The sequence below is a fragment of the Dendropsophus ebraccatus genome, chromosome 4 (genome assembly GCF_027789765.1).
Source record: "Dendropsophus ebraccatus isolate aDenEbr1 chromosome 4, aDenEbr1.pat, whole genome shotgun sequence".
Classification (NCBI taxonomy): domain Eukaryota; kingdom Metazoa; phylum Chordata; class Amphibia; order Anura; family Hylidae; genus Dendropsophus; species Dendropsophus ebraccatus.
Window position 1 is genome coordinate 104,770,752 of NC_091457.1, and position 25,353 is coordinate 104,796,104.

General features: G+C 45.5%; 2 protein-coding genes across 2 annotated transcripts in view; both read left to right on the top strand.

Moving 5' to 3' along the window:
* The window catches only part of ARHGDIB (Rho GDP dissociation inhibitor beta), a 16,634-nt gene extending 10,101 nt beyond the window's left edge, over positions 1-6,533 (top strand). The window contains exons 4-6 of the mRNA XM_069968688.1: positions 4,383-4,459; positions 5,351-5,414; positions 5,687-6,533. Coding sequence (XP_069824789.1) covers positions 4,383-4,459; positions 5,351-5,414; positions 5,687-5,886 — 341 coding nt within the window. The 3' untranslated portion in view covers positions 5,887-6,533. The remainder of the gene's footprint in view (positions 1-4,382; positions 4,460-5,350; positions 5,415-5,686) is intronic.
* Positions 6,534-9,723: 3,190 nt separating this feature from the next.
* Positions 9,724-23,343, top strand: ERP27 (endoplasmic reticulum protein 27). Its single transcript, XM_069968690.1, has 7 exons — positions 9,724-9,856; positions 18,399-18,490; positions 19,131-19,268; positions 19,448-19,564; positions 20,178-20,303; positions 21,017-21,211; positions 23,127-23,343. Exons 1-7 carry the CDS (start codon positions 9,751-9,753, stop codon positions 23,160-23,162), a joined length of 810 nt encoding a protein of 269 aa, XP_069824791.1. The 5' UTR covers positions 9,724-9,750; the 3' UTR covers positions 23,163-23,343.
* Positions 23,344-25,353: the final 2,010 nt, after the last annotated feature.

Genomic DNA, 25,353 nt, shown 5'->3' on the forward strand with positions numbered 1-25,353 from the left:
GGTTCTCTGGCAGCTGGCCAGACACCTCTGAGGTCCGAATAGGACCCTCCGGCGCCGATTGTACCCCTGATGCTAAATCCACTCCCATCATCCCCTCACCTCCTGTGTAACCCTAATCATCACCTCCTGTGTCGCCCCCATCATAACCTCCTTTGTCACCCCCATCATCCCCTCACCTGTGTCACCCCCATCATCCCCTCACCTCCTGTGTCACCCCCATCATCTCCTCACCTCCTGTGTCACCCCCATCATCTCCTCACCTCCTGTGTCACCCCCATCATCCCCTCACCTCCTGTGTCACCCCCATCATCTCCTCACCTCCTGTGTCACCCCCATCATCACCTCCTGTGTCACCCCCATCATCTCCTCACCTCCTGTGTCACCCCCATCATCACCTCCTGTGTCACCCCCATCATCTCCTCACCTCCTGTGTCACCCCCATCATCACCTCCTGTGTCACCCCCATCATCTCCTCACCTCCTGTGTCACCCCCATCATCTCCTCACCTCCTGTGTCATCCCCATCATCCCCTCACCTCCTGTGTCACCCCCATCATCCCCTCACCTCCTGTGTCACCCCCATCATCACCTCATGTGTCACCCCCATCATCCCCTCACCTCCTGTGTCACCCCCATCATCACCTCATATGTCACCCCCATCATCACCTCCTGTGTCACCCCCATCATCACCTCCTGTGTCACCCCCATCATCCCCTCATGTGTCACCCCATCATCCCCTCACCTCCTGTGTCACCACCATCACCTCATGTGTCACCCCTATCATCCCCTCACCTCATGTGTCACCCCCATCATCACCTCCTGTGTCACCCCCATCATCCCCTCACCTCATGTGTCACCCCCATCATCACCTCCTGTGTCACCCCCATCATCACCTCACCTCATGTGTCACCCCCATCATCACCTCCTGTGTCACCCCCATCATCCCCTCACCTCCTGTGTCACCACCATCACCTCATGTGTCACCCCCATCATCCCCTCACCTCATGTGTCACCCCCATCATCACCTCCTGTGTCACCCCCATCATCACCTCACCTCATGTGTCACCCCCATCATCACCTCCTGTGTCACCCCCATCATCACCTCACTTCATGTGTCACCCCATCATCACCTCCTGTGTCACCCCCATTATCCCCTCACCTCCTGTGTCCCCCCCATCATCACCTCACCTCCTGTGTCACCCTCATCATCACTCATGTGTCACCCCATCATCACCTTCTGTGTCACCCCCATCATCACCTCACCTCCGATGTCACCCCCATCATCACTCATGTGTCACCCCCATCATCACCTCATGTGTCACCCCCATCATCACCTCCTGTGTCACCCCCATCATCACCTCCTGTGTCACCCCCATCATCACCTCACCTCCTGTGTCACCCCCATCATCCCCTCACCTCCTGTGTCACCCCCATCATCACCTCACCTCCGGTGTCACCCCCATCATCACCTCATGTGTCACCCCCATCATCACCTCCTGTGTCACCCCCATCATCACCTCATGTGTCACCCCCATCATCACCTCCTGTGTCACCCCCATCATCACCTCCTGTGTCACCCCCATCATCACCTCCTGTGTCACCCCCATCATCACCTCCTGTGTCACCCTCATCATCACCTCCTGTGTCACCCTCATCATCATCTCCTGTGTCACCCCCATCATCACCTCATGTGTCACCCCCATCATCACCTCCTGTGTCACCCCCATCATCACCTCACCTCATGTGTCACCCCCATCATCATCTCCTGTGTCACCCCCATCATCACCTCATGTGTCACCCCCATCATCACCTCCTGTGTCACCCCCATCATCACCTCACCTCCTGTGTCACCCCCATCATCCCCTCACCTCCTGTGTCACCCTCATCATCACTCATGTGTCACCCCATCATCACCTTCTGTGTCACCCCCATCATCACCTCACCTCCGATGTCACCCCCATCATCACTCATGTGTCACCCCCATCATCACCTCATGTGTCACCCCCATCATCACCTCCTGTGTCACCCCCATCATCACCTCCTGTGTCACCCCCATCATCTCCTCACCTCCTGTGTCACCCCCATCATCCCCTCACCTCCTGTGTCACCCCCATCATCACCTCACCTCCGGTGTCACCCCCATCATCACCTCATGTGTCACCCCCATCATCACCTCCTGTGTCACCCCCATCATCACCTCATGTGTCACCCCCATCATCACCTCCTGTGTCACCCCCATCATCACCTCACCTCCTGTGTCACCCCCATCATCCCCTCACCTCCTGTGTCACCCCATCATCTCCTCACCTCCTGTGTCACCCCCATCATCCCCTCACCTCCTGTGTCACCCCCATCATCACCTCATGTGTCACCCCCATCATCACCTCCTGTGTCACCCCCATCATCACCTCATGTGTCACCCCCATCATCACCTCCTGTGTCACCCCCATCATCACCTCCTGTGTCACCCCCATCATCACCTCATGTGTCACCCCATCATCCCCTCACCTCCTGTGTCACCACCATCACCTCATGTGTCACCCCCATCATCCCCTCACCTCATGTGTCACCCCCATCATCACCTCCTGTGTCACCCCCATCATCACCTCACCTCATGTGTCACCCCCATCATCACCTCCTGTTTCACCCCCATCATCCCCTCACCTCATGTGTCACCCCCATCATCACCTCCTGTGTCACCCCCATCATCTCCTCACCTCCTGTGTCACCCCCATCATCCCCTCACCTCCTGTGTCACCCCCATCATCACCTCACCTCCGGTGTCACCCCCATCATCACCTCATGTGTCACCCCCATCATCACCTCCTGTGTCACCCCCATCATCACCTCATGTGTCACCCCCATCATCACCTCCTGTGTCACCCCCATCATCACCTCACCTCCTGTGTCACCCCCATCATCCCCTCACCTCCTGTGTCACCCCATCATCTCCTCACCTCCTGTGTCACCCCCATCATCCCCTCACCTCCTGTGTCACCCCCATCATCACCTCATGTGTCACCCCCATCATCACCTCCTGTGTCACCCCCATCATCACCTCATGTGTCACCCCCATCATCACCTCCTGTGTCACCCCCATCATCACCTCCTGTGTCACCCCCATCATCACCTCATGTGTCACCCCATCATCCCCTCACCTCCTGTGTCACCACCATCACCTCATGTGTCACCCCCATCATCCCCTCACCTCATGTGTCACCCCCATCATCACCTCCTGTGTCACCCCCATCATCACCTCACCTCATGTGTCACCCCCATCATCACCTCCTGTTTCACCCCCATCATCCCCTCACCTCATGTGTCACCCCCATCATCACCTCCTGTGTCACCCCCATTATCCCCTCACCTCCTGTGTCACCCCATCATCACCTCCTGTGTCACCCCCATTATCCCCTCACCTCCTGTGTCCCCCCCATCATCACCTCACCTCCTGTGTCACCCTCATCATCACTCATGTGTCACCCCATCATCACCTTCTGTGTCACCCCCATCATCACCTCACCTCCGATGTCACCCCCATCATCACTCATGTGTCACCCCCATCATCACCTCATGTGTCACCCCCATCATCACTTCCTGTGTCACCCCCATCATCACCTCCTGTGTCACCCCCATCATCTCCTCACCTCCTGTGTCACCCCCATCATCCCCTCACCTCCTGTGTCACCCCCATCATCACCTCACCTCCGGTGTCACCCCCATCATCACCTCATGTGTCACCCCCATCATCACCTCCTGTGTCACCCCCATCATCACCTCCTGTGTCACCCCCATCATCACCTCCTGTGTCACCCCCATCATCACCTCCTGTGTCACCCCCATCATCACCTCCTGTGTCACCCCCATCATCACCTCCTGTGTCACCCTCATCATCACCTCCTGTGTCACCCCCATCATCACCTCCTGTGTCACCCCCATCATCACCTCCTGTGTCACCCCCATCATCACCTCCTGTGTCACCCCCATCATCACCTCCTGTGTCACCCTCCTCATCATCTCCTGTGTCACCCCCATCATCCCCTAACCTCCTGTGTCACCCCCATCATCACCTCCTGTGTCACCCCCATCATCACCTCCTGTGTCACCCTCCTCATCATCTCCTGTGTCACCCCCATTATCCCCTAACCTCCTGTGTCACCCCCATCATCACCTCCTGTGTCACCCCCATCATCACCTCCTCTGTCACCCCCTTCATCCCCTCACCTCCTGTGTATCTTGTGGAAACCCTGATGCGGCCCAGCCTCACCCAGACTCTACCTCCAGCGGCCCCCGGGTAAATTGAGTTTGAGACCCCTGCTCTAAAGTATTACTAGTACTGTTATTCATAAACGTATCATTGCCTTTCTGATGTCTTTTTCACAGGAGACCTGACAAACCTAAAAAAACAAACATTCGTATTAAAAGAAGAAGTTGAATACAGAGTCAAAATCCACTTTAAGGTGAGTCTGACAACCATAAACTACCAGACTATTCCATATAATGATAGTACACATTGCCTCATTTGTCCTGTAGCAATTTTATCTGAAAATATAAAACATTACAAGTATAATCATAAACAATAATATAAATAAAATACTTGTCCGCATAAAGGCAATAGCTGGTGAAGCCTTAATCTTAACCCGCACAGCTTAAATAAAACCCCTACGCATGCAAACTACAAAACACTACATATATAATAGAATATACAGTACTAGAATAATAAAAATGGAGTCACTGTGTACATACAGTATATTAGTTATCCTAAAAAATCAAACAAGCACAACAACAGCACTCCGCAGTGGGCAAGGAACATGTGAACATGCAATATATTTGGGTCAGCGGACATGTTGACAGGTACACTTCAAAGGGAACCAATCAGCATATTTGTGCTGATACGGCTCCCAGAACGGCTGCACACACCTCACATTCGGGTCTCCTATGGTGTCAGGGGTCCCAGGTTTCGTACCTGGTAAATTGCTTTTTAACCATGTGTGCGAGGCACGGGGAGAGCCGTGACTAGTCATCTGGGTGGTGTCCCAGTCCAGACTCTCCTCCTGTCAGCGCGCTCAGCAGGAGTGATTGACAGGCCTCTAATGGGCCTCTAATGCCTGTCCATCATTGGCACATAACATGAGGTGGGCAGGATTTGAAGTGGGCAGTGAATCCAGGTTTACATTTGGCATCAAGTTTACATCTGATGTTGAAAGAATCCCTGCAGAATGCAGTGTGAAAGAGGCCTTAGCCAAGTTTTTATAATGTAATTGGCACAGAATGCTTTTCACCAACCAAACTAATTGTTTGAACAAATGTTTCTATTCTGTCATTAAATTATTATTTTCTTCATATTCCAGGTAAACAGAGACATAGTGTCTGGGCTGAAATACGTGCAGCACACATACCGGGCAGGAGTCAAAGGTAAACAACTTATGAGGCCAAGTCTGAGCCAGGATTATGGTCAGTGGATGAAATACAGAAAGAACAGCAAAGCTTTAGATCATTAGATTACATTTACTTTAGATCCCTACAGCACCTATGGCCAGGAGGGGGTCTAGTTATCAGGTCTCCTGCTTGTGGCCAATATTATCTAAAGTGTTTGTTGCCTGGGTTGCTGTCATTATTTTTATTTGTTATAGTTTGTTCCATATGTTGCTCTGACAGTGAATATTTCTACCATTCCTTCCATCCAGTTGCTAAAGCCACCTTTATGGTGGGAAGCTATGGCCCTCGGCCAGAAGAGTATGAATTCTTGACTCCTGTAGAAGAAGCTCCGAAGGGAATGTTGTCTCGAGGAACGTACCACAACAAGTCATTCTTCACTGATGATGACAACCACAATCATCTAACTTGGGAGTGGAACCTGTCCATCCGCAAGGAGTGGAATGAATAAAATGCCGCTGCATAACCTTAAACCGAATCTAATGCTATAATTTTACTATGAGAAAACTGTCAGAATAATTGATCAGAGCAATTTCCTAATATACTTGGTAAAACCTTAGGTCTCCTCTGTTCCACCACCATCTTACTAATCTTGTTTGTTTGTCGTCACCACTAGGGGGCCAGCTGTGTGAACTACATATCAGTATATAAAACGTATATAGATCCCCCCTAGTAATGGCCACAGGCGGATGAGATTCTTACAAGTCTGGGAGTGGAAACTGTATTCTAGGAATCTAAAGGAATCTTACTAAGTATTTAGGAACCTGCTCCAAATCATTTATGCTGTTTGTTTCTTAGAAGAAACATTGTAGCAAAGGATAACTTCTAAATGTTGCCTGCAAGTATCTGCATCCCGCTCCCCCAGCTTTTAGCAGAACCAACAACCTGTGATAATATGCTATTCTTGTGTTACATGGTGTCACCCAGTGTGCCGTCTTTAATGGAAGTGACAACTTTCTTTGCATTTTTAGAAGATCATCGTGGACACTTCTATAATCTGCACTAATGTTTTCTTATATTTGTCCAAATTTCAGCAGTGTCAGTGAGAACAGTCAAGCTAGTATACAGTCTCTGAATTAAATAAATGGACCAAGTAGATACATGCTTAAGTGTTATTTCACCCATAAACAACAGTTACAATGCTAAGCAGCTAGGAAAGACTCCTGGGAGGCAAAATGATGAAGAAAAGTGCCATCTAGTGGAGACCAGGGAGATTGTCACCTGCCCTTACCCACTGAGAAGTGGAGGCACTGAGCTCTGGTAGCTTTAGATAGCTGACACCTTCTGAGTAGGCTAGCACTACGACTGTTCCCTCTAAGCCTGGCTAGACATAAATGGCATCCAATGTTCTTGTATTATAAATATCGGGGAAAAAAATGATTATTAGAGATGAATGCAACTCGAAAATGCAGGAAAACATAGACATAGCCCAATGCTGTATCCACGTTTTCCCAGATGCCTTAGGACTACATCCAACTTTACATCCACCAGTATTCAGATGCTGAACATTCGGAGTGGAGCATGCTGGAGTTGCGCTCATCTCTAATGACGATGTGTCAGTTTTTGCCTCATAAATCACTCAGTATTACAGCAAATATGATATATTTCTCCTTCCGCTTGCGTACAACCTGCAGGGCTGAAACATATTGTGGCTTCCAATATATATATATATATATATATTGGAGTATGTATACAAGATTACAAGATGAGAACACAAGATGTATTTTGTTATGTTATGAGAATAAATAATTATTTTTACCGTATCATACATGACTTGCATCTCGTGGACTGTATACAACCGCTATATGACCAAGACTAAGTAAATGAAGTTTCATCATAGTTTAAAGAGAACCTGACATTACTTTCATGCTGCCTGAACCAAAAGTCCTCAGGAAAGTCCCTGATGGCTTCTGCCTGCTCTGCAAGCATTGACTGATAGATCTCTACCCCTATACTTAAACACTGAGAGATCTATCAACCAAGGCTGGTACGGTGGGGAAATCAGGGACACAAGTCACAAATTGCATTCCAAAAGCTAGTGAAACAGAAACTGCCTGTTAAATCTGCCATTGCCAAGCAGCGTGGTATGCCGTCACCAAGCCTGGCTGTCCTGGTGACCCTGCTGCAAGAAGGAGAGGACTGGGATGGCTGCTGGACTGAAGTGAGGTAAGTACATTACATTGGACTCCTAAAACTAATATACTGACCTTGAGTACTCTGCCTCTTGCACCGTTATTATATGCTATTACCACTGAGATTATCCGTGCCTCTTGCACTTGCTGATAGTCCCCTATGCCACCCTAACCCTCTGTCACTGATGACTGAGGTACTTTTAGGCCAGGTTCAGACTACGTATAACACCAGCCGTTCTGTGCCTGTTACTGAAGATCATCCCATGAAGGATAACCTTCACTTCTGCTGAGTCCGGATGCGGGCGCACCCCTGTGCGCCCGCATCCCAATATCACTGCTGCACACAATGGAGTGTGCCACCGGAGCCACATGCTCCATTGTGTTAACTGACAGGTTCTCTGCGGCTGCTATTAAACGAATAGCGGCTGCAGAAAACTGACATGCCAGTTTTTCATGTGGGATGGAATCCCGGCCAGAATGTATACTATGTGTATGTATATATGTACTATGTGTATACGCGTCGTCCCGGATTCCATTAATTTCAATACAACGTATGTTTTGTATAAATCACGGCCGTTGTTGAAAATTGCAACAACTGCCATGATTTTTACAAAACATACATTGTTTGACCATAGCTTTAGGGTGCCTTCAGACACAGCGGATTTCCCGCTGCGGATCCAGTGTCAGTGCATCCCTATGAGAATACAAACTTGCAAAGTTAACCCCTCGGCGGCCGGAGCATACCTCACCTCCTCCCCGCTCCGGCTTGCTTCGGGGGTGAAATCCGCTGTTGATCCGGTGTGTGAAGGCAACCTTAGGCTATGTTCACACTACGTAGGTTCCGCAGGAATCACGGCCGTTGTAACAACGGCCGTGATTCCTGCGGTCCTTACATAGTGCTGCAGACATGTCAGTTTTCTGCGTCCACTATTCAGTGAATAGCGGCCGCGAAAAACCCTGTCAGCGCACACAATGGAGCAAGCGGTCACGGAACTGTCTCTTACAGTGTCCGCACATGGCCACATAGTGGATTTTTCTCATTCTAATGTAAATTCACATTGAAACTGAACTCCATGCTCAGTCCCAGGGTCACTATATTGTAAACGGACTGGCACCATGAAAACAACATACAAGTGAGTGCAAGTCCTAACAACCCAAAATATACATGTATCCAAAAGAAGAAAAGGACTGAAAAAATGGACTGCACCTCACGAATAACATAAATACATAGCAATTTTTATTATACATAATTGCCAGGGACAAACAAAAAACTATTAAAAACAATTAAAATACAAACAAGCCACTGGCCCAGATCAGGCCAAGTGGAACCCAACCCACTGAACAATATCTTTATGTAATGACCATGATCACAGAAAATGGATTAAATAAATAAGTATATCCTATAGATCAGATGAATATGTGCAATGATCAAGACAAGTGTATATGTAAACCTATGTGATACTAAATATTGCCGGATGAACAGATACGTAATACCAATGCAAACAAAGTGCAAGTGCAAGTGCAAGAAAAAGTGCAAAGAAAATGCAAACAAAAATATTCTAGTATAATACAACCGACATGGCCATCACTCAGTAGGTTAGGACAGACATCTGATCTATAGGATATACTTATTTATTTATTTATTTAATCCATTTTCTGTGATCATGGTCATTACATAAAGATATTGTTCAGTGGGTTGGGTTCCACTTGGCCTGTTTTTAATAGTTTTTTGTTTGTCCCCGGCAATTATGTATAATAAAAATTGCTATGTATTTATGTTATTCGTGAGGTGCAGTCCATTTTTTCAGTCCTTTTCTTCTTTTGGATAGTTCCAGGGTCACGTCTAGTTCCCATACAGAAATCTCCTGAAAAGGAAGGGGTCTGTAATAGCATGGTCATTCGGTCTGATTGTACAATGTCTCTTTGCAATGTAACAAATGTTTCCTCTATTTCCAATGGAGATGACTGGATCTGTGGAGATGACATGACTGAAAAATTAACTAAGGACTAGTTACAGCTATACTGTTCTGTGTAGTTGATGACCTGGATCCCTCTTATCACCGGTGGCAGATGTGGGGTTCTCAGGCCTCCAAGTCTCATGTCAGCATTAAAGCTCTGCTCAATGAGTCGTCATCACTTTACTACATTAGCACATCAGTGCAGAGCGGACACATCGGTCTCTTATGAACACCATGGGACAACTCTCCTGCTGTTTTCCAGCCTTACTGCTTCTCCTGCTGGTAAACATTTCTCTGGCTTCAGAAACGGGGAACAGCACTAACATTGAGGGTAAGTCAGTGGTCAGGATGCCACCACGAGCTGTAGATCTAGCCCCAATTGTTCAAGCCTTTTCCTTATGTCTATAGTATATAACCTTAAGGGGTAAAGTTGAATAGTTGTGATATTGTTCCCTCCAACACTACTCCATAAAAGTCAATGGGACAGAGACAATTTACCATCTTATCGGTCTGTGCAGAACAGGGGACACACAATCAGTCGCCTGGTGACATGTTATGAAGTGATACTTGTAGACTTACAAGGTGAATAGTACAGAAGACATGCCACAGTCAGTATTTTGTCACCTTGCTAGTCATTCACCACCAGACTTCCTGAAATTATTTTAAAATTCACATCCGATATGTTACTCTTTCCAAACCTAGGGTATATGGAATACGCAAGGAAATTTCAAGCGAAGTTCGTTTGAAGTTTTGCCTGTCCCATATACTCAATGATATTCTCAAACAAAATCTGCCCTCCGCCCAAAGAATTGACATGTCCACTTAAATTTTCCATGCATTCCGTAGTGTGTTTGCGTTCCAAACCTTTAGAGATCTTCTATAACCCCACCATGGTCCCTCCATGTAACAGCACATCCCACCAGCAGGCGTCAGTGTGAGACATGTCAGCATATAAGAAGCATTTAAAAAAAACCTGAAATGTTAATGATTTATATTGAATGGAGCCAACCCACTGCTGTACGCAAACACCACCCAGATTCTTTACTACTTCTAAAGAGTTCAGGTGGTCAATAAGGAAACATAATTTATGTTAAACATGAGAATTTTTATGCACTGTGCACCATGGGATGCCAGATATTGGGCTGAGCTGATCAGTTCATTAATTTTATAGAGATCAGGATATGATAGTAAACTGAAAAACTCTTCCTTCAGCCACCACTAGGGGACGCTTAAGAACCGTATTGCTTTTGAGGTGATTTCATTGAAATGGTCTCTCATTTGTTAGTTTATGTGTGTGTGTGTTGGCGTGTGTATCAGGGGCGGAGCTAGGATTCATGGGGCCCCATAGCAAAAAAAACGGTATGGGGCCCCCCTCCCCTACACACTATATATATATATATATATATATATATATATATATATATTACCGTTTGAAGGAAAAGCACTGTACTTTTCAGTGAAGATAACTTTAAACTAGTCCTAACTTTAAACAAATACCCTCTATACATTGCTAATTTGGTAAATGACTATTCTAGCTGCAAATGTCTGGTTTTTGGTGCAATATCTACATAGGTGTATAGAGGCCTATTTCCAGCAACTATCACTCCAGTGTTCTAATGGTACAATGTGTTTGCTCATTGGCTCAGAAGGCTAATTGATGATTAGAAAACCCTTGTGCAATCATGTTCACACATCTGAAAACAGTCTAGCTCGTTACAGAAGCTACAAAACTGACCTTCCGTTGAGCAGATTGTGTTTCTGGAGCATCACATTTGTGGGGTCAATTAAACGCTCAAAATGGCCAGAAAAAGAGAACTTTCATCTGAAACTCGACAGTCTATTCTTCTTCTTAGAAATGAAGGCTATTCCATGCGAGAGATTGCTAAGAAATTGAAGATTTCCTACAACGGTGTGTACTACTCCCTTCAGAAGACAGCACAAACAGGCTCTAACCAGAGTAGAAAAAGAAGTGGGAGGCCACGTTGCACAACTAAGCAAGAAGATAAGCACATTAGAGTCTCTAGTTTGAGAAACAGACGCCTCACAGGTCCCCAACTGGCATCTTCATTAAATAGTACCCGCAAAACACCAGTGTCAACATCTACAGTGAAGAGGCGGCTGCGGGATTTTGGGCTTCAGGGCTGAGTGGCAAAGAAAAAGCCATATCTGAGACTGGCCAATAAAAGAAAAAGATTAAGATGGGCAAAAGAACACAGACCTTGGAGAGGAAGACTGGAAAAAAGTGTTGTGGACAGATGAATCCAAGTTTGAGGTGTTTGGATCACAAAGAAGAACGTTTGTGAGACGCAGAACAAATGAAAAGATGCTGGAAGAATGACGCCATCTGTTAAGCATGGTGGAGGTAATGTGATGGTCTGGGGTTGCTTTGGTGCTGGTAAGGTGGGAGATTTGTACAGGGTAAAAGGGATTCTGAATAAGGAAGGCTATCACTCAATTTTGCAACGCCATGCCATACCCAGTGGACAGCGCTTGATTGGAGCCATTTTTATCCTACAACAGGACAATGACCCTAAACAAACCTCCAAAATTGTGCAAGAACTATTTACAGCAGAAGCAGGCAGCTGGTATTCTATCGGTAATGGAGTGGCCAGCGCAGTCACCAGATCTGAACCCCATTGAGCTGTTGTGGGAGCAGCTTGACCGTATGGTACGCCAGAAGTGCCCATCCAACCAATCCAACTTGTGGGAGCTACTTCTAGAAGCGTGGGGTGCAATTTCTCCAGCTTACCTCAACAGATTAATAGCTAGAATGCCAAAGGTGTGCAATGCTGTAATTGCTGCAAAAGGTGGATTCTTTGACGAAAGCAAAGTCTGATGTAAAAACAATGTTATTTCAAATACAAATCATTATTTCTAACCTTGTCAATGTTTTGACTCTATTTTCTATTCATTTCACAACATATGGTGGTGAATAAGTGTGACTTTTCATGGAAAACACAAAATTGTGACCCCAAACTTTTGAACGGTAGTGTGTGTATATACATACTCGGTGATGTGGCCAAAAAATAAGTCTCTTGTTGCTAGAGGCAGAATCCTGCGTGCAGCCACAACAGTGACTGGCAGAGGAGGAAGCCAATGTATGCTTGTTCTGTCCATCCTCTGTATTTAACTATAACAGCCTATTAGGTGCCTCATGGTTATATACATAGGTTCAGGAGCAGACTACCTTTTGCTTAACCCCTCATGTACTGCAGTGTGTAAGTAATTCAATGTTCTCTTACATGTTGCAACACAAAAAAGGGTTAATAGGCTAAAGACAATTAGCTCTCTCCTTCACTACTCCTGCACTGATAACCCCTGACCTCTGCAGGAGCTCAGAGAACAGAGGTCAGAGGTTATCAGAGCAGTGTGGCAGAGAGCTAATTGTCTAAATCTTATTAACCCTTTTTTGTGTTGCAGCATGTAAGAGAACATTGGGTCACTTACACACTGCAGTACATAAGGGGTTAAGCAGAAGGACTCAGGAGGCTCCTATCTTCCCTGTGCATCCCCGGGCCCCGCTCCCCCCAGGGGCCCCATAGCAACTGCCTTCCCTGCCTCTATGGTAGCTACGCCACTGATTTGTATGTATGTGTTTTATAAACAGCTTAATATTTCCCTGTCATTTTTAAATTGCAACAAAAACCTTAATTTGTAAACACAGCAAACTATGGGCAAAAAGTTTATCTGCCTCCCGGTACACATCTGCTGTGTTGCAGAGTAAATGGCAGCTGCTCTGTTCTCAGGTTAGTCTCAGAGCTGTGGGTGTCAGGTGGATTACACTCATCTGTTCTGTTATTTCCCTGGTGGAAAATGTACAATTAATATAATCACCATGATTAAAACAGGGCTGATTGGAGACCCCAGAGGAGAAGTCGTGGGGGGATTATTACCTGCAGGGTGTCCCACTCTCATCATCTATGATTTACTGTTCTGGGACAGACCCTCCTAAGCAGCTCAGGACTCCAGGGACAGAACTAGCAGCAAGAGCCCCAGAGACAGCGCCTGTAAAACTTTTTATCTTGCAACAAATATTTATATCTAGAGCAATAATTATCCCCAGGATGATACAGTAACACTCGTCTCCATAAGAAACCTTGTGAATAACATCATGTGTTTTATTAACAACATAATGTTCAAGCAAAGAACAATGCTATATTACTTAGTTTAATCTGATCCTACATTACACCCTGTATTATACTTCAGAGCTGCACACACTATTCTATAAGTATGCCCATGCATGTGACTTTACTGTACTGATCCAGAGTTACCGCATGTATTATACTCCAGAGCTGCACACACTATTCTATAAGAAGTATGCCCATGCATGTGACTTGTCCTGTACTGATCCAGAGTTACAGCATGTATTATACTCCAGAGCTGCACACACTATTTTATCAGCAGTATGCCCATGCATGTGACTTGTCCTGTACTGATCCAGAGTTACAGCATGTATTATACTCCAGAGCTGCACACACTATTTTATCAGCAGTATGCCCATGCTTGTGACTTGTCCTGTACTGATCCAGAGTTACAGCATGTATTATACTCCAGAGCTGCACACACTATTTTATCAGCAGTATGCCCATGCTTGTGACTTGTCCTGTACTGATCCAGAGTTACCGCATGTATTATACTCCAGAGCTGCACACACTATTTTATCAGCAGTATGCCAATGCATGTGACTTGTCCTGTACTGATCCAGAGTTACCGCATGTATTATACTCCAGAGCTGCACACACTATTTTATCAGCAGTATGCCCATGCTTGTGACTTGTCCTGTACTGATCCAGAGTTACCGCATGTATTATACTCCAGAGCTGCACACACTATTCTATAAGATGTATGCCCATGCATGTGACTTGTCCTGTACTGATCCAGAGTTACAGCATGTATTATGCTCCAGAGCTGCACACACTATTTTATCAGCAGTATGCCCATGCTTGTGACTTGTCCTATACTGATCCAGAGTTACACCCTGTATTATACTCCAGAGCATATACACTTCTACACTAGGGCTATGTTCACACCGAGTATTTCCGTCAGTCTTTAGATCAGTCTTTTTTCAACCAAAGCCAGGAGTGGATTTAAAACACAGAATCTGTTAAAAAACTACTGCCCAAAATGCTGAGCAAAATAATGTGTGAGAACATAGGCTAAAGCTGTACTTATTATTCTCCTATAATTCCTGGGAAAAATATGGAATTTCAACTTTTTAATATTACTGGTGGCCTACGGCATTGAGGCTATGTTCACACAACATGAGAGACCGGCCATTCCGTGACCCCGGCCGGATCAGCGCGCGCCCGCATCAGAACTCCCCATAGCACACAATGAAGCAAGTGGCCAGAGCCGCTCGCTCCATAATGTGCACATTCATTGAATTGCGGCAGCAGAAAACTGACATGTCAGTTATTTGCGGGTCCGCATGGGATCCCGGCCGGAGCGTATACGATGTGTATACTCTCCGGCAGGGATCCCATTGAAGAAAAGGTAGTGTTCCACCCCGCATAAAGTACGGCCGATGGCAACAACAGCCTGAGGAAGGAAAAATGTTTTTTTATTTTTTTTTATTTTATTGTTGACACTATTTATTATTTCTCTTGTAGTCGCCCTTAGGTGACTTATACATATGATCATTTGATCACTTATACTAATATATTGCTGAAAGTACTGTTGTAATGATTGCCATGTCAGAGCATAGGGATCATCAGCATACTGTAACGCCTGGAGTAGTGGATCCACTGGACCGTCACCAGCGATGGCACTAACCTCACCAGGGAGCGGAGTCTAAGGGGCCGCTGGTTTTCACCAGAGCCCGCCGCAAGGCGGGATGGACTTGCTGCGGCAGGCGACCCCCAGGTCACTACCCCTGGCTTGGTTGCTAGTGACGGCAGGCGAGGCGTGGCAGGAGCAGTAGGCAGGAGATGGTGCTGGCCGAGGTCTGTAGGCGTAACCGCAGGTGACAGGCTGAACACAGGAGCAATGGTGAAACAGGGGAACAGGAACCAGGAACAAGGACTAGGGACCAGGTAGCGGATAGGAATCAGGAACAGGGACTAGGGACCAGGTAGCGGATAGGAATCAGGAACAACAGGGAGCTGGGCCAAACGCTATGGGAAGCATGTAGAGGCTCCAACACGAGGGACAGGGCATGCTGGGATTTATAGGGAGTGATTGGGTGCAACTACCAATTAGGGATGGACTGGCCCTTTAAATCTGAGACAGCCGGCGCGCGCGCGCCCTAGGAGGCGGGGACGCGCGCGCCGTCCGGCACAGACGGAGACAGGAGCGGAGGAGAGGTGAGGCGCCCCCAGGGGCCGAACTAGCAGCAGCGCCGGGTCCCTGCACAAGGACCCCGGCGGCTGCATGGGGCAGGAGGAGGTCGCGGCGGCGGCCCGGAACACGGGACGCCGCCGCGGCCGTGACAGTACCCCCCCCCCCCTTTGGCCTCCCCCTCCTTCTTGCCTGCAGAAGGAGGCATCAGGCAAATCTTGGTATTCCGCCGGTAGGCCGGACAAAGGCTTGGCGGGCTCGGGTGACAACATAGAATGCTTGGGCTGAGGTGACCTCAGACACTGGTTGGAACAGTCCTGACCCCAACTAAGAATCTTCCCGGTTCTCCAGTCCAGTTTAGGGGCATGTAATTGCAGCCAAGGGAGTCCCAGGAGGATGGTGGAAGAAGAATGGGGCAGGACGTAGAAGGAGATCTTTTCCAGATGTGAAGTGCCCACCTGGAGGACTAGAGGTGTGGTCTGGTAGTGCACATGGTCGGTAAGAATCTCGCCCGTGACCGAGGAGATAGTCAGGGGTCTGGCTAGTGGGGTCACGGGTAGCCGCCATCTCTGGACCAATGTAGCTGCAATAAAAGTGCCTGCTGACCCAGAATCGAGAAAGGCAGTAGTCTGGTGAGTTTGTCCTGAGGGTGTCTGGATGGAAACTGGCACAGACAAACTTGGAGAGGTGGCATTCACACTCAGGGAGACCTCTCCCACCGGACCTAGGTGCTGGAGTTTCCCGGACGCTTGAGGACGTTGGGGACATCTCAGCCGAAAGTGATCCGAACCACCGCAGTAGAGGCAGAGATTCAGCTCCAGACGACGAAGTCTTTCATCAGGCGTCAGGTGAGCCCGTTCCACCTGCATAGGAATCTCAGGAGTCGACTGGGAATCCGGAACGTCAGGATTCTGGAAGACCGGCGCCAGCTGGTGATGGCGACGGGACAGGCCTAGTCGCCGTTCATGCCAGACCTCCTCCTCTCTCTGAGAAAAATGAGTATCGACCCTGGTGGCCAGTAGGATGAGTTCGTTCAGGGAGGTAGGTAGGTCTCGGGCGGAAAGCACGTCTCTCACCCGACTGGACAGGCCCCTCTTGAAGGTGGCTATTAGGGCGGCCTCATTCCAGTCTAATTCTGCCGCCAGGGTGCGGAACTGGATGGCGTAGTCACCAACAGAGGAGCTCCCTTGAGAGAGGTTGAGGAGAGCAGTTTCAGCTGAAGAGGCACGGGCAGGTTCCTCAAAGACGGAGCGAAACTCGACTAGGAAGGTTCGGAGATTGGCAGCAATAGGATCATCTCGGTCCCACAGCGGCGTGGCCCAGGCCAGAGCTCTACCCTCCAATAGGCTGATGATGAAAGCCACTTTAGAGCGCTCGGTGGCAAACTGACTGCTTAGAAGTTCGATATGCATGGTGCATTGGGTCAGGAATCCTCTGCACAACTTGGAGTCACCAGAGTATTTACTTGGGAGAGCCAGTTGAAGTGTAGAAAAAGAAGCAGGAGGTCGTGAGCGCTGGGCTGTAGTATGCTGCTGTAAGGCGGCAGTGAGTTGCTGGATCTGCTGCGACTGTTGCTGGATTTGTTGCGCCTGTTGGGCGACCACTCGGGCTATGTCACGGATATCAGGCACCTCGCCGGGATCCATGGTTGGAGCCTACTGTAACGCCTGGAGTAGTGGATCCACTGGACCGTCACCAGCGATGGCACTAACCTCACCAGGGAGCGGAGTCTAAGGGGCCGCTGGTTTCCACCAGAGCCCGCCGCAAGGCGGGATGGACTTGCTGCGGCAGGCGACCCCCAGGTCGCTACCCCTGGCTTGGTTGCTAGTGACGGCAGGCGAGGCGTGGCAGGAGCAGTAGGCAGGAGATGGTGCTGGCCGAGGTCTGTAGGTGTAACCGCAGGTGACAGGCTGAACACAGGAGCAATGGTGAAACAGGGGAACAGGAACCAGGAACAAGGACTAGGGACCAGGTAGCGGATAGGAATCAGGAACAGGGACTAGGGACCAGGTAGCGGATAGCAATCAGGAACAACAGGGAGCTGGGCCAAACGCTATGGGAAGCATGTAGAGGCTCCAACACGAGGGACAGGGCATGCTGGGATTTATAGGGAGTGATTGGGTGCAACTACCAATTAGGGATGGACTGGCCCTTTAAATCTGAGACAGTCGGCGCGCGCGCCCTAGGAGGCGGGGACGCGCGCGCCGGCCGGCACAGACGGAGACAGGAGCGGAGGAGAGGTGAGGCGCCCCAGGGGCCGAACTAGCAGCAGCGCCGGGTCCCTGCACAAGGACCCCGGCGGCTGCATGGGGCAGGAGGAGGTCGCGGCGGCGGCCCGGAACACGGGACGCCGCCGCGGCCGTGACACATACCTATTGCAAGCTGTAATAGAAGATCTAGCTTGGCAGCCATGGAGGCCTTTCAGAATGTCTGTCAAATCTAATGTGCACCCTGTGATTCCGTTGTGTGTTGCGGCTTATATTTGCATTCATTGTACTAAGTTTAGAAGATTGTGTTTTAAAAATTTGGATTAAAACCTAATAATAAAAAAGTGATTATGGTGATAATAATTTTTTTCCATTTTTTTTTTTGTTTAGTACCTGAGAAAAAAGCCAAAATATTGGGAGATGTTTCTTCTGCCAAAGCCTTCATTGATTCCACTGATATAGCTGTGGTCGGATTCTTTGTGGTAAGGTCATACACATGTTTTTTGTTGTTGTCAGGAATAGAGATGAGCAAACCTCAAACCTTACACCTGAACACAACTTAATCAAATCAGTATTTGGTGTGACTGTCATTTGACTTCACAACAGCATCAATTCTTCTTGGTACTTCCACACAGTTTGTGCAGGAACTCGGCTAGGAGAATGTTTTAGACATCTTGGAGAACTAACTACTAGAGATGAAGAACCCTCAAGCAAACATAAGTTTAACCATATCCAAGCATGCAGCATTTAATTACTGGTGAATGAAGAAGTTGGATGCAGTTCTAAGAAAACATGGCTATGTTCACACACTGTCAAAATGATGATTTTTATTGGATACCTGTCATTTAACAAGAAATATTGGTCGTGTTTTTATAACAATGACCATTGTTATAAAATATCCCTTCTTATTAGTTGTTAAATGACGGATGTCCAATAAAAACAAGCCATCATTTTGACAGTGTGAACATAGCCATAGGCAGTATCCATGTTTTCCAGGTAGTCTTAGGACTGCATCCAACTTTTTCAGCCACTGGTAATCAAATCTCTAGTCAGGAAGCATAGTTTTGTAGAACCTGTATTTTGGTGGAGGGCTGTTTTACTTAGTTCTGCTGTTTTTGACAGGACCCAGAGACACCAGAAGTTGAGTATTTTAATACACTTGTTAAAAATCATCCTGAATGGGACTATGGCACTACAACCAGCAAAGACGTCCTGAAACACTACAAAATAAAGAGCAACGCTATAACCATCTTCCGACAGGTAATTATTTTAGGTTTTTATGGGGGGGGGGGAATTTTTCCAACTGCTGGTTCAGTATTTGTAGTGCATGTTTCCTGCCAAATGTTATGGTTATGGCCTGCGGAATTGTGAATGCAGCTCTGGTTTTCACTAAAGTATAAAGGTTGATGAACTTACATTTTTTTTGCTTCTGATTTTAGGCAGATAATTTCCGTGATGATTTAGTGGTGGAGGAAACACCAGAACTTAATACTGCAAAGCTTTATCGATTTCTTACAATCAATGAGTTGAGACTGGTAACAGAATATAACCCCATGGTAAGAAATGTTAATTTTTTTTTTCAGAAATATGACTCCTAGAGGCTGTTAAATATTGAATCATAAGACTAATCTATTTTTGTTTCAAAGGACTTCAGATACATTATAACAACCTCTCAGCTTTGAGCTGAAGGCTTGGTCAGGGCACATTTTAATGGTTACTTAAAAACAAATGTGGTCAACATTTCAAAAATTTAGTGGAAGTAGGGGTAGACTGAAGAGTGTTACACATTCCTACAAGATCAGACTACACATGGATTGCTTGTAGTCTGTTACCATGGAGACAAATAAGTCTGTATAACAACTGTAAACACAAAACAGTTTTTTGGTGATTAGCTATTTGAGGTGCAATGGAACAGTAAGAAAACGTATTAAACAGACGGGCAAGCTTTTCAGCCTGTCGCTATAAACAGACTATAAACAGAAATGTTTCCAATTATTGACAGCAACGAGATCTTGAAAATGGTTGAGGATTGAAACACAAACACTGTAGTTAGCTGCTTGTTAGTTTAGTACCAGAGAATAAGGAAGGACACAAATCTTTGTGCAGAAAGCTCTGAGCATAGTGCTGGTTGTCAGTATCGTCCACATAATCTTGGTTTCCCCTTTCTAGACTGCCATTGGAATTATTGCCTGCAAAGTTCAAATCCATTTGCTCTTCTTCACACACAAGGATGTGGAAGGACAGGAAGAGATAATAAAGAAATTACGGGAAGTTGCAAAGGATCTCCGAGGACAGGTCAGTCACAGTGTAATGCCCCACAGCACAGTATTTTACAGCAAGAAACACCAATTTATTATAGAATAAAAGTAAGGCAGCAGAAACTGAATATTCTAGTAGAAAATAACGCTACATAGTGGTAACATTACTACAATCATATTTTATATGAGATATGAGATAGCTGGTTAGCCACTTTAAGCAGCTGCAGTCACTGAGGAACAGCAATGTAAAGGTTCATTTTACTCTCTAGCACCTCTGCAGGGAAAATGAGGTAATGCATTGCACCGGTTAGAACCAGTATACACTAGACAGAGTTTCTTTTTTTAAGACTGTCTTGCCTTTGTTACTGTTTTGGAACTGGGGTAAAAGTTCTGCCCCTTCTCTACACTCCAGACAGTTGATACTCCAGTACAGTTTTTACATACCGAGTATCAAAACTCTTTTGTTTTTTTAAAGTAAGGGTCAGAATTGTTGAAGTGCTGCGGAACTGGTAAATATTTGCTGTAGTGGTGGAGTGATGGAGTGGTGACTCTATCATTTTTACCAGGGGTTTTGCATGTGGTTCCCAACCATACCAGCAGACACATGCCAGAATGATTTTGCAGAGAGTACACCTATTTAATAGTTCTACTGAATAGAGAGCAGACATGACTAGTTGATCCCTGATCACACTCATGCAAATTAATGGCGTCCATACTGTGCAATCTGTTCTTATTTTGACATGTCAACAGGTTCTGTTTGTCAAGATGGATGTGAGCATGAGAAGCAACCAGAAGATTATGGTGTTCTTCAAGCTGAATAAAAGTGACCTGCCTCTTATATCTATATATGACACTGAATCAAACAGGAAGCAGATCATGAAATCTAGTGAAATTACAGCTGAAAGCGTAAAAAAATTCTGCTTAGATTTCCTGTCTGGTGAATCGGTAAGTAGTCACTGAAATATATGGAGGTCACAGCAAGTCATAGGGGAGCACCTGCCAAGATACAGAAGACCCAGACTGCTTTTTTGACTATTTCAGTTTTATTCACAAAAAGACAAAGATTAGCGGCCAAAATTGAGGTCAACAAATGGCTCTCAGATATGACAATTAGGCTAGGTTCACACGCAGTAAAATAAAAGTTATCTTAGAGAGAATAAAACAATGTGTAAATAGATGGGAAAAAAAAGTTAAATTTTGCAGAAGCAGGTTGTAAAAAATAAGCATGTTCATCATTGGGATGGTTGAAATGAGTTATGGCTGTTCTTCTATACGGTGTGCACTGACAGCCAATGTTCCATTGCCTTCATTTGGAGCGCATTATTATATTATATATCGAAAATACAGCCGTATTTTAACCCCAGAATTATGGCGTATTTTTCTTTCATTTCACATTGTGTAAACATAGCATTAAAGAGAGAGGAGAAGAACGGGGTATGCCTATTAAATACCAAGGTTGTACTTCTAAGACAAAGAAAACACTGAATGAGCTGAAATATGGCATGTCAACCTGAACTGTTAATTCTCTGCAAAACCACACTACCCAACCCACAGTAAGTGTGGGGCTACACGTTATTGAAAAATTGATTTAATTGAATTTTTGAGGCCAGCTGCATGCCATTTGTATTGGTGGGTGGCACAAAACATTAAAGCGACTGTGTATCCACCCACTCACCCCACCAAACCGCTAGTACCATCTGTTTCATGAGAGTAAATCCTTACCCGTCAGGTCTATTAAAATGAGCAAAATGCCTGGGTTACAGCTAAAAATTATCTTTTAAACTTGCAGCACGGTGTCATACTGGTCTGGTTAGGTTTAGATGAGCAATGAATAGAAATCCTACCTGGGGGCGTTCCTAATGATGAGGAGGGTGGGGAGGAAGGAGGGAGAGGCTTCGCAGACCTGGGGCAAAGAAGCTCTAGGCCTTGCCAGTATGCAGTGTGCTGCATGTTTAAAAGATCATTTTTTTCCCTAACCAAGGTACCAGACAGATTTTAAAAGACATGACTGGTAAAGATTTGCTCTCATCAAATGGATGGTACTAGTGGTTTGGTGGGGTGGGTTGGTGGATACAGAGTCGCTTTAAAATGGTATTTCTAACATTCTAACAACAATTTTTTATACATATATATATATATATATATATATATATATATATATATATATATATATATATATGTTAGAATATCTATTAAAGATTATGAATGCCAAGGGAGCCCATCTGGTTCAAAAAGACCATTGGCTTAGTATGTGAATTATGAAAGATAAAGGAAATATTATGAAAATGCCCAATTAATTTAATATCACAAAAGGTTGCATTTAAGTCATTCCAAGGGTTTTTACACATGGCCAGAAAAAAAAGAAGTTGTGAGAAAGGGTGGCAGATTCCAGAATTGTGGGCAAGTGGTTTCTTCTAGCATCAGTAATTTTTTAGCTGAGGAAGGGATTGCAGCATTAGCACCCCATTCCTGCTCCCCAAACATCAATCTGTGCTTTAAGGAATGTGTTTTCCCCACCACATTACAGAGGAGAAGAAATATAAGCACTAAGATTTTAACTGAACTAGGATTACTACATGGCTTTAATCAGTGAAAAATATAAATGTAGCCATGTAGTCAAACAGAACTGGGAATATTGAAGGACAAGTGAATTAAAAAATATCATTATGATTAAATGTAAATTATAGAATCCTCCTCATTATTCAGTAACCACTAGTCATATGTCCTGCCCCCTGGACTGAGAGGAGTCAGAGGGGAGGGGCCTGCGTGCCTGTGTCCTTTTCTGCCTTCATTCCAGTCTGACATATTGTTGTTGTCTTGCAGATTTTTTGCAGAAATAATGTTATTTCTATTCTTTCAGGAGGAAGAATCTGAAAACGTGAAGACCGAATTATAACATAGAGTTTGCTACTTCCCTGGGAACCTTTTTATCGTCCTTTACATGATTTCATGCTTTTACAATTTAAAAAATAAATCTTTTGTTTACAAGTTGCTATCAAACCTGAATATATCAGGAGTAGAGATGAGCGAACCGGGTTCGGGTTCGAGTCCATCCGAACCAGAACGATCGGCATTTGATTAGCGGTGGCTGCTGAAGTTGGATAAAGCTCTAAGGTTGTCTGGAAAACATGGATACAGCCAATGACTATATCTATGTTTTACACATAGCCTTAGGGCTTTATCCAACTACAGCAGCCACCGCTAATAAGGTTCGGATGGACTCGAGCATGCTCCAGGTTCTCTCATCTCTAATCAGGAGTCTATAGAGAGAAAGCTCCAGAGCCTCAATGGGAAAAGTATGGGTCAATCTGCAAGAAGCTCAGCAGTGTTTTCTTATTTTCTTTTTTGTACTATTGAAATGATGCTTCCTAAAGGGGCAACATTGATTTTACTCATAGCAAATAGTTCTGATTGCAAATATTACTTATGTACATTGTTTCCATGTACATTATGTGATTATGGCATTTTAATATTAATGTGCAAAAGAAAAAATTAACACAACTTCTCGGTACACTAATATTGATAAAGCATGCCATTACAAAACTCATAGCAGTTGTCACTTGGCTTTCCAGAGACCCTACATAGAAAGGCTTGCATACTTTTTATATAGGCCAGATTCACGCAGTATTTTCCAAGCGTATTTTGGAGCAAAATATGTGTGTGTAGTCTAAACCTAAATACACAAGTAATATACCTACAAACCTTGTCCCCTTGATTTAAATAACTTGGGGGGGTTGCATGTATTATGTCTCCATTGCTTTTAAAGGGGTATTCCACTCAAACATAACTTTTGATATGTTGCTGCCCATGGTGAGACTTACAATTCATTCCATACAGCTGCTGCTTTCTGATTAAAACACAAAAATCTGTGTGTGAGCTTTTCTCTCTGTCTCCTCCTCGCCCCCCTCCCTTCTGAGACAGCTCATGTACACAAGTCCCTGACTGGCTTTATCGGCAAAATCGTAGCTTCTTTGTAATGCTGGGAGGGTTATTCTGAGACAGAGAGAAAACAGAGAGAAAAGCTCACACAGATTTTTGTGTTTTAGCAGAAAGCAGCAGTTGAGAACTGGGAAAAAAGAGACTAAATAGATAATAAGTGAGGAATTATTTGTTTGTCACACCTTGAGCAACAACATATGAAAAGTTAGTTTTGGGCAGAATACCCCTTTAATGAATTCAATGGAAAAGCCAAATAGTCACCTAATACATGTGAAATACACTGCAAGGCTGGGTTTACACACAGTATATTTCAGGTAGTATTTGGTCCTCATGTCAGGTCCTCATAGCAACCAAAACCAGGAGTGGATTAAAAACACAGAAAGGCTCTGTTCACATAATGTTGTAATTGAGCAGATGGCCATCATTTAATGGCAAATATTTGCTGTTATCTTAAAACCACAGCTGTTGTATTGAAATAATGGCAGTGATTTACCGTTATATACCAGCCATCCACTCAATTTCAACATTGTGTGAACAGAGCCTTTCTGTGTTTTTAATCCACTCCTGGTTTTGGTTGCTATGAGGACCTGACATGAGGACTAAATACTGCCTGAAATATACTGTGTGTAAACCCAGCCTAGATATGCATGAAAATAAACTGAAAATAAACTTAAAATACAATACAAATGAAAGAATGCCTCTAAACTATACAGTGTAAGGCTATGTTCACACGGCGTGTAAGACCGGCCATTCCGTACTTAAGCAGAAAGCCCTGTCAGTCCACACAGTGAAGCAAGCGGCTCCGGCCGCTCGCTTCACTGTGGGCTATGGGAAGCTCTGATGTGGGCGCGCGCTACTTAAGTAGGAACGGCCAGGTGTTCACTCAGTGTGAACATAGCCTAAAACATTCATAGTTTAAAAGCATAGCTGCACAAAAATACACATGCATTTTTCTTTTCTAATCCAGCCTTACATTTCCCATGCTTTTTGTCCCTTAATCTCCAATCTCTGTGTCTTTACTTGTGTCTTCTGTAAGGGAACCAGGAAGCCCAGGATGAACAGATTTGAAGCCTTGCAAAAAAAAAAAAAGTTCTGCTTGTAATTGGTGGCGTTTATCCTGGGTCAGTTATACATATTCAGGCTATGTT

Excerpts from the sequence above, each read along its gene's own strand:
- ERP27 (XM_069968690.1), top strand. The coding sequence starts at position 9,751 with ATGAACACCATGGGACAACTCTCCTGCTGTTTTCCAGCCTTACTGCTT. Across the intron at positions 19,269-19,447 it reads CTATAACCATCTTCCGACAG|GCAGATAATTTCCGTGATGA; the intron begins GTAATTATTTTA and ends TTCTGATTTTAG. Across the intron at positions 20,304-21,016 it reads CAAAGGATCTCCGAGGACAG|GTTCTGTTTGTCAAGATGGA; the intron begins GTCAGTCACAGT and ends ACATGTCAACAG.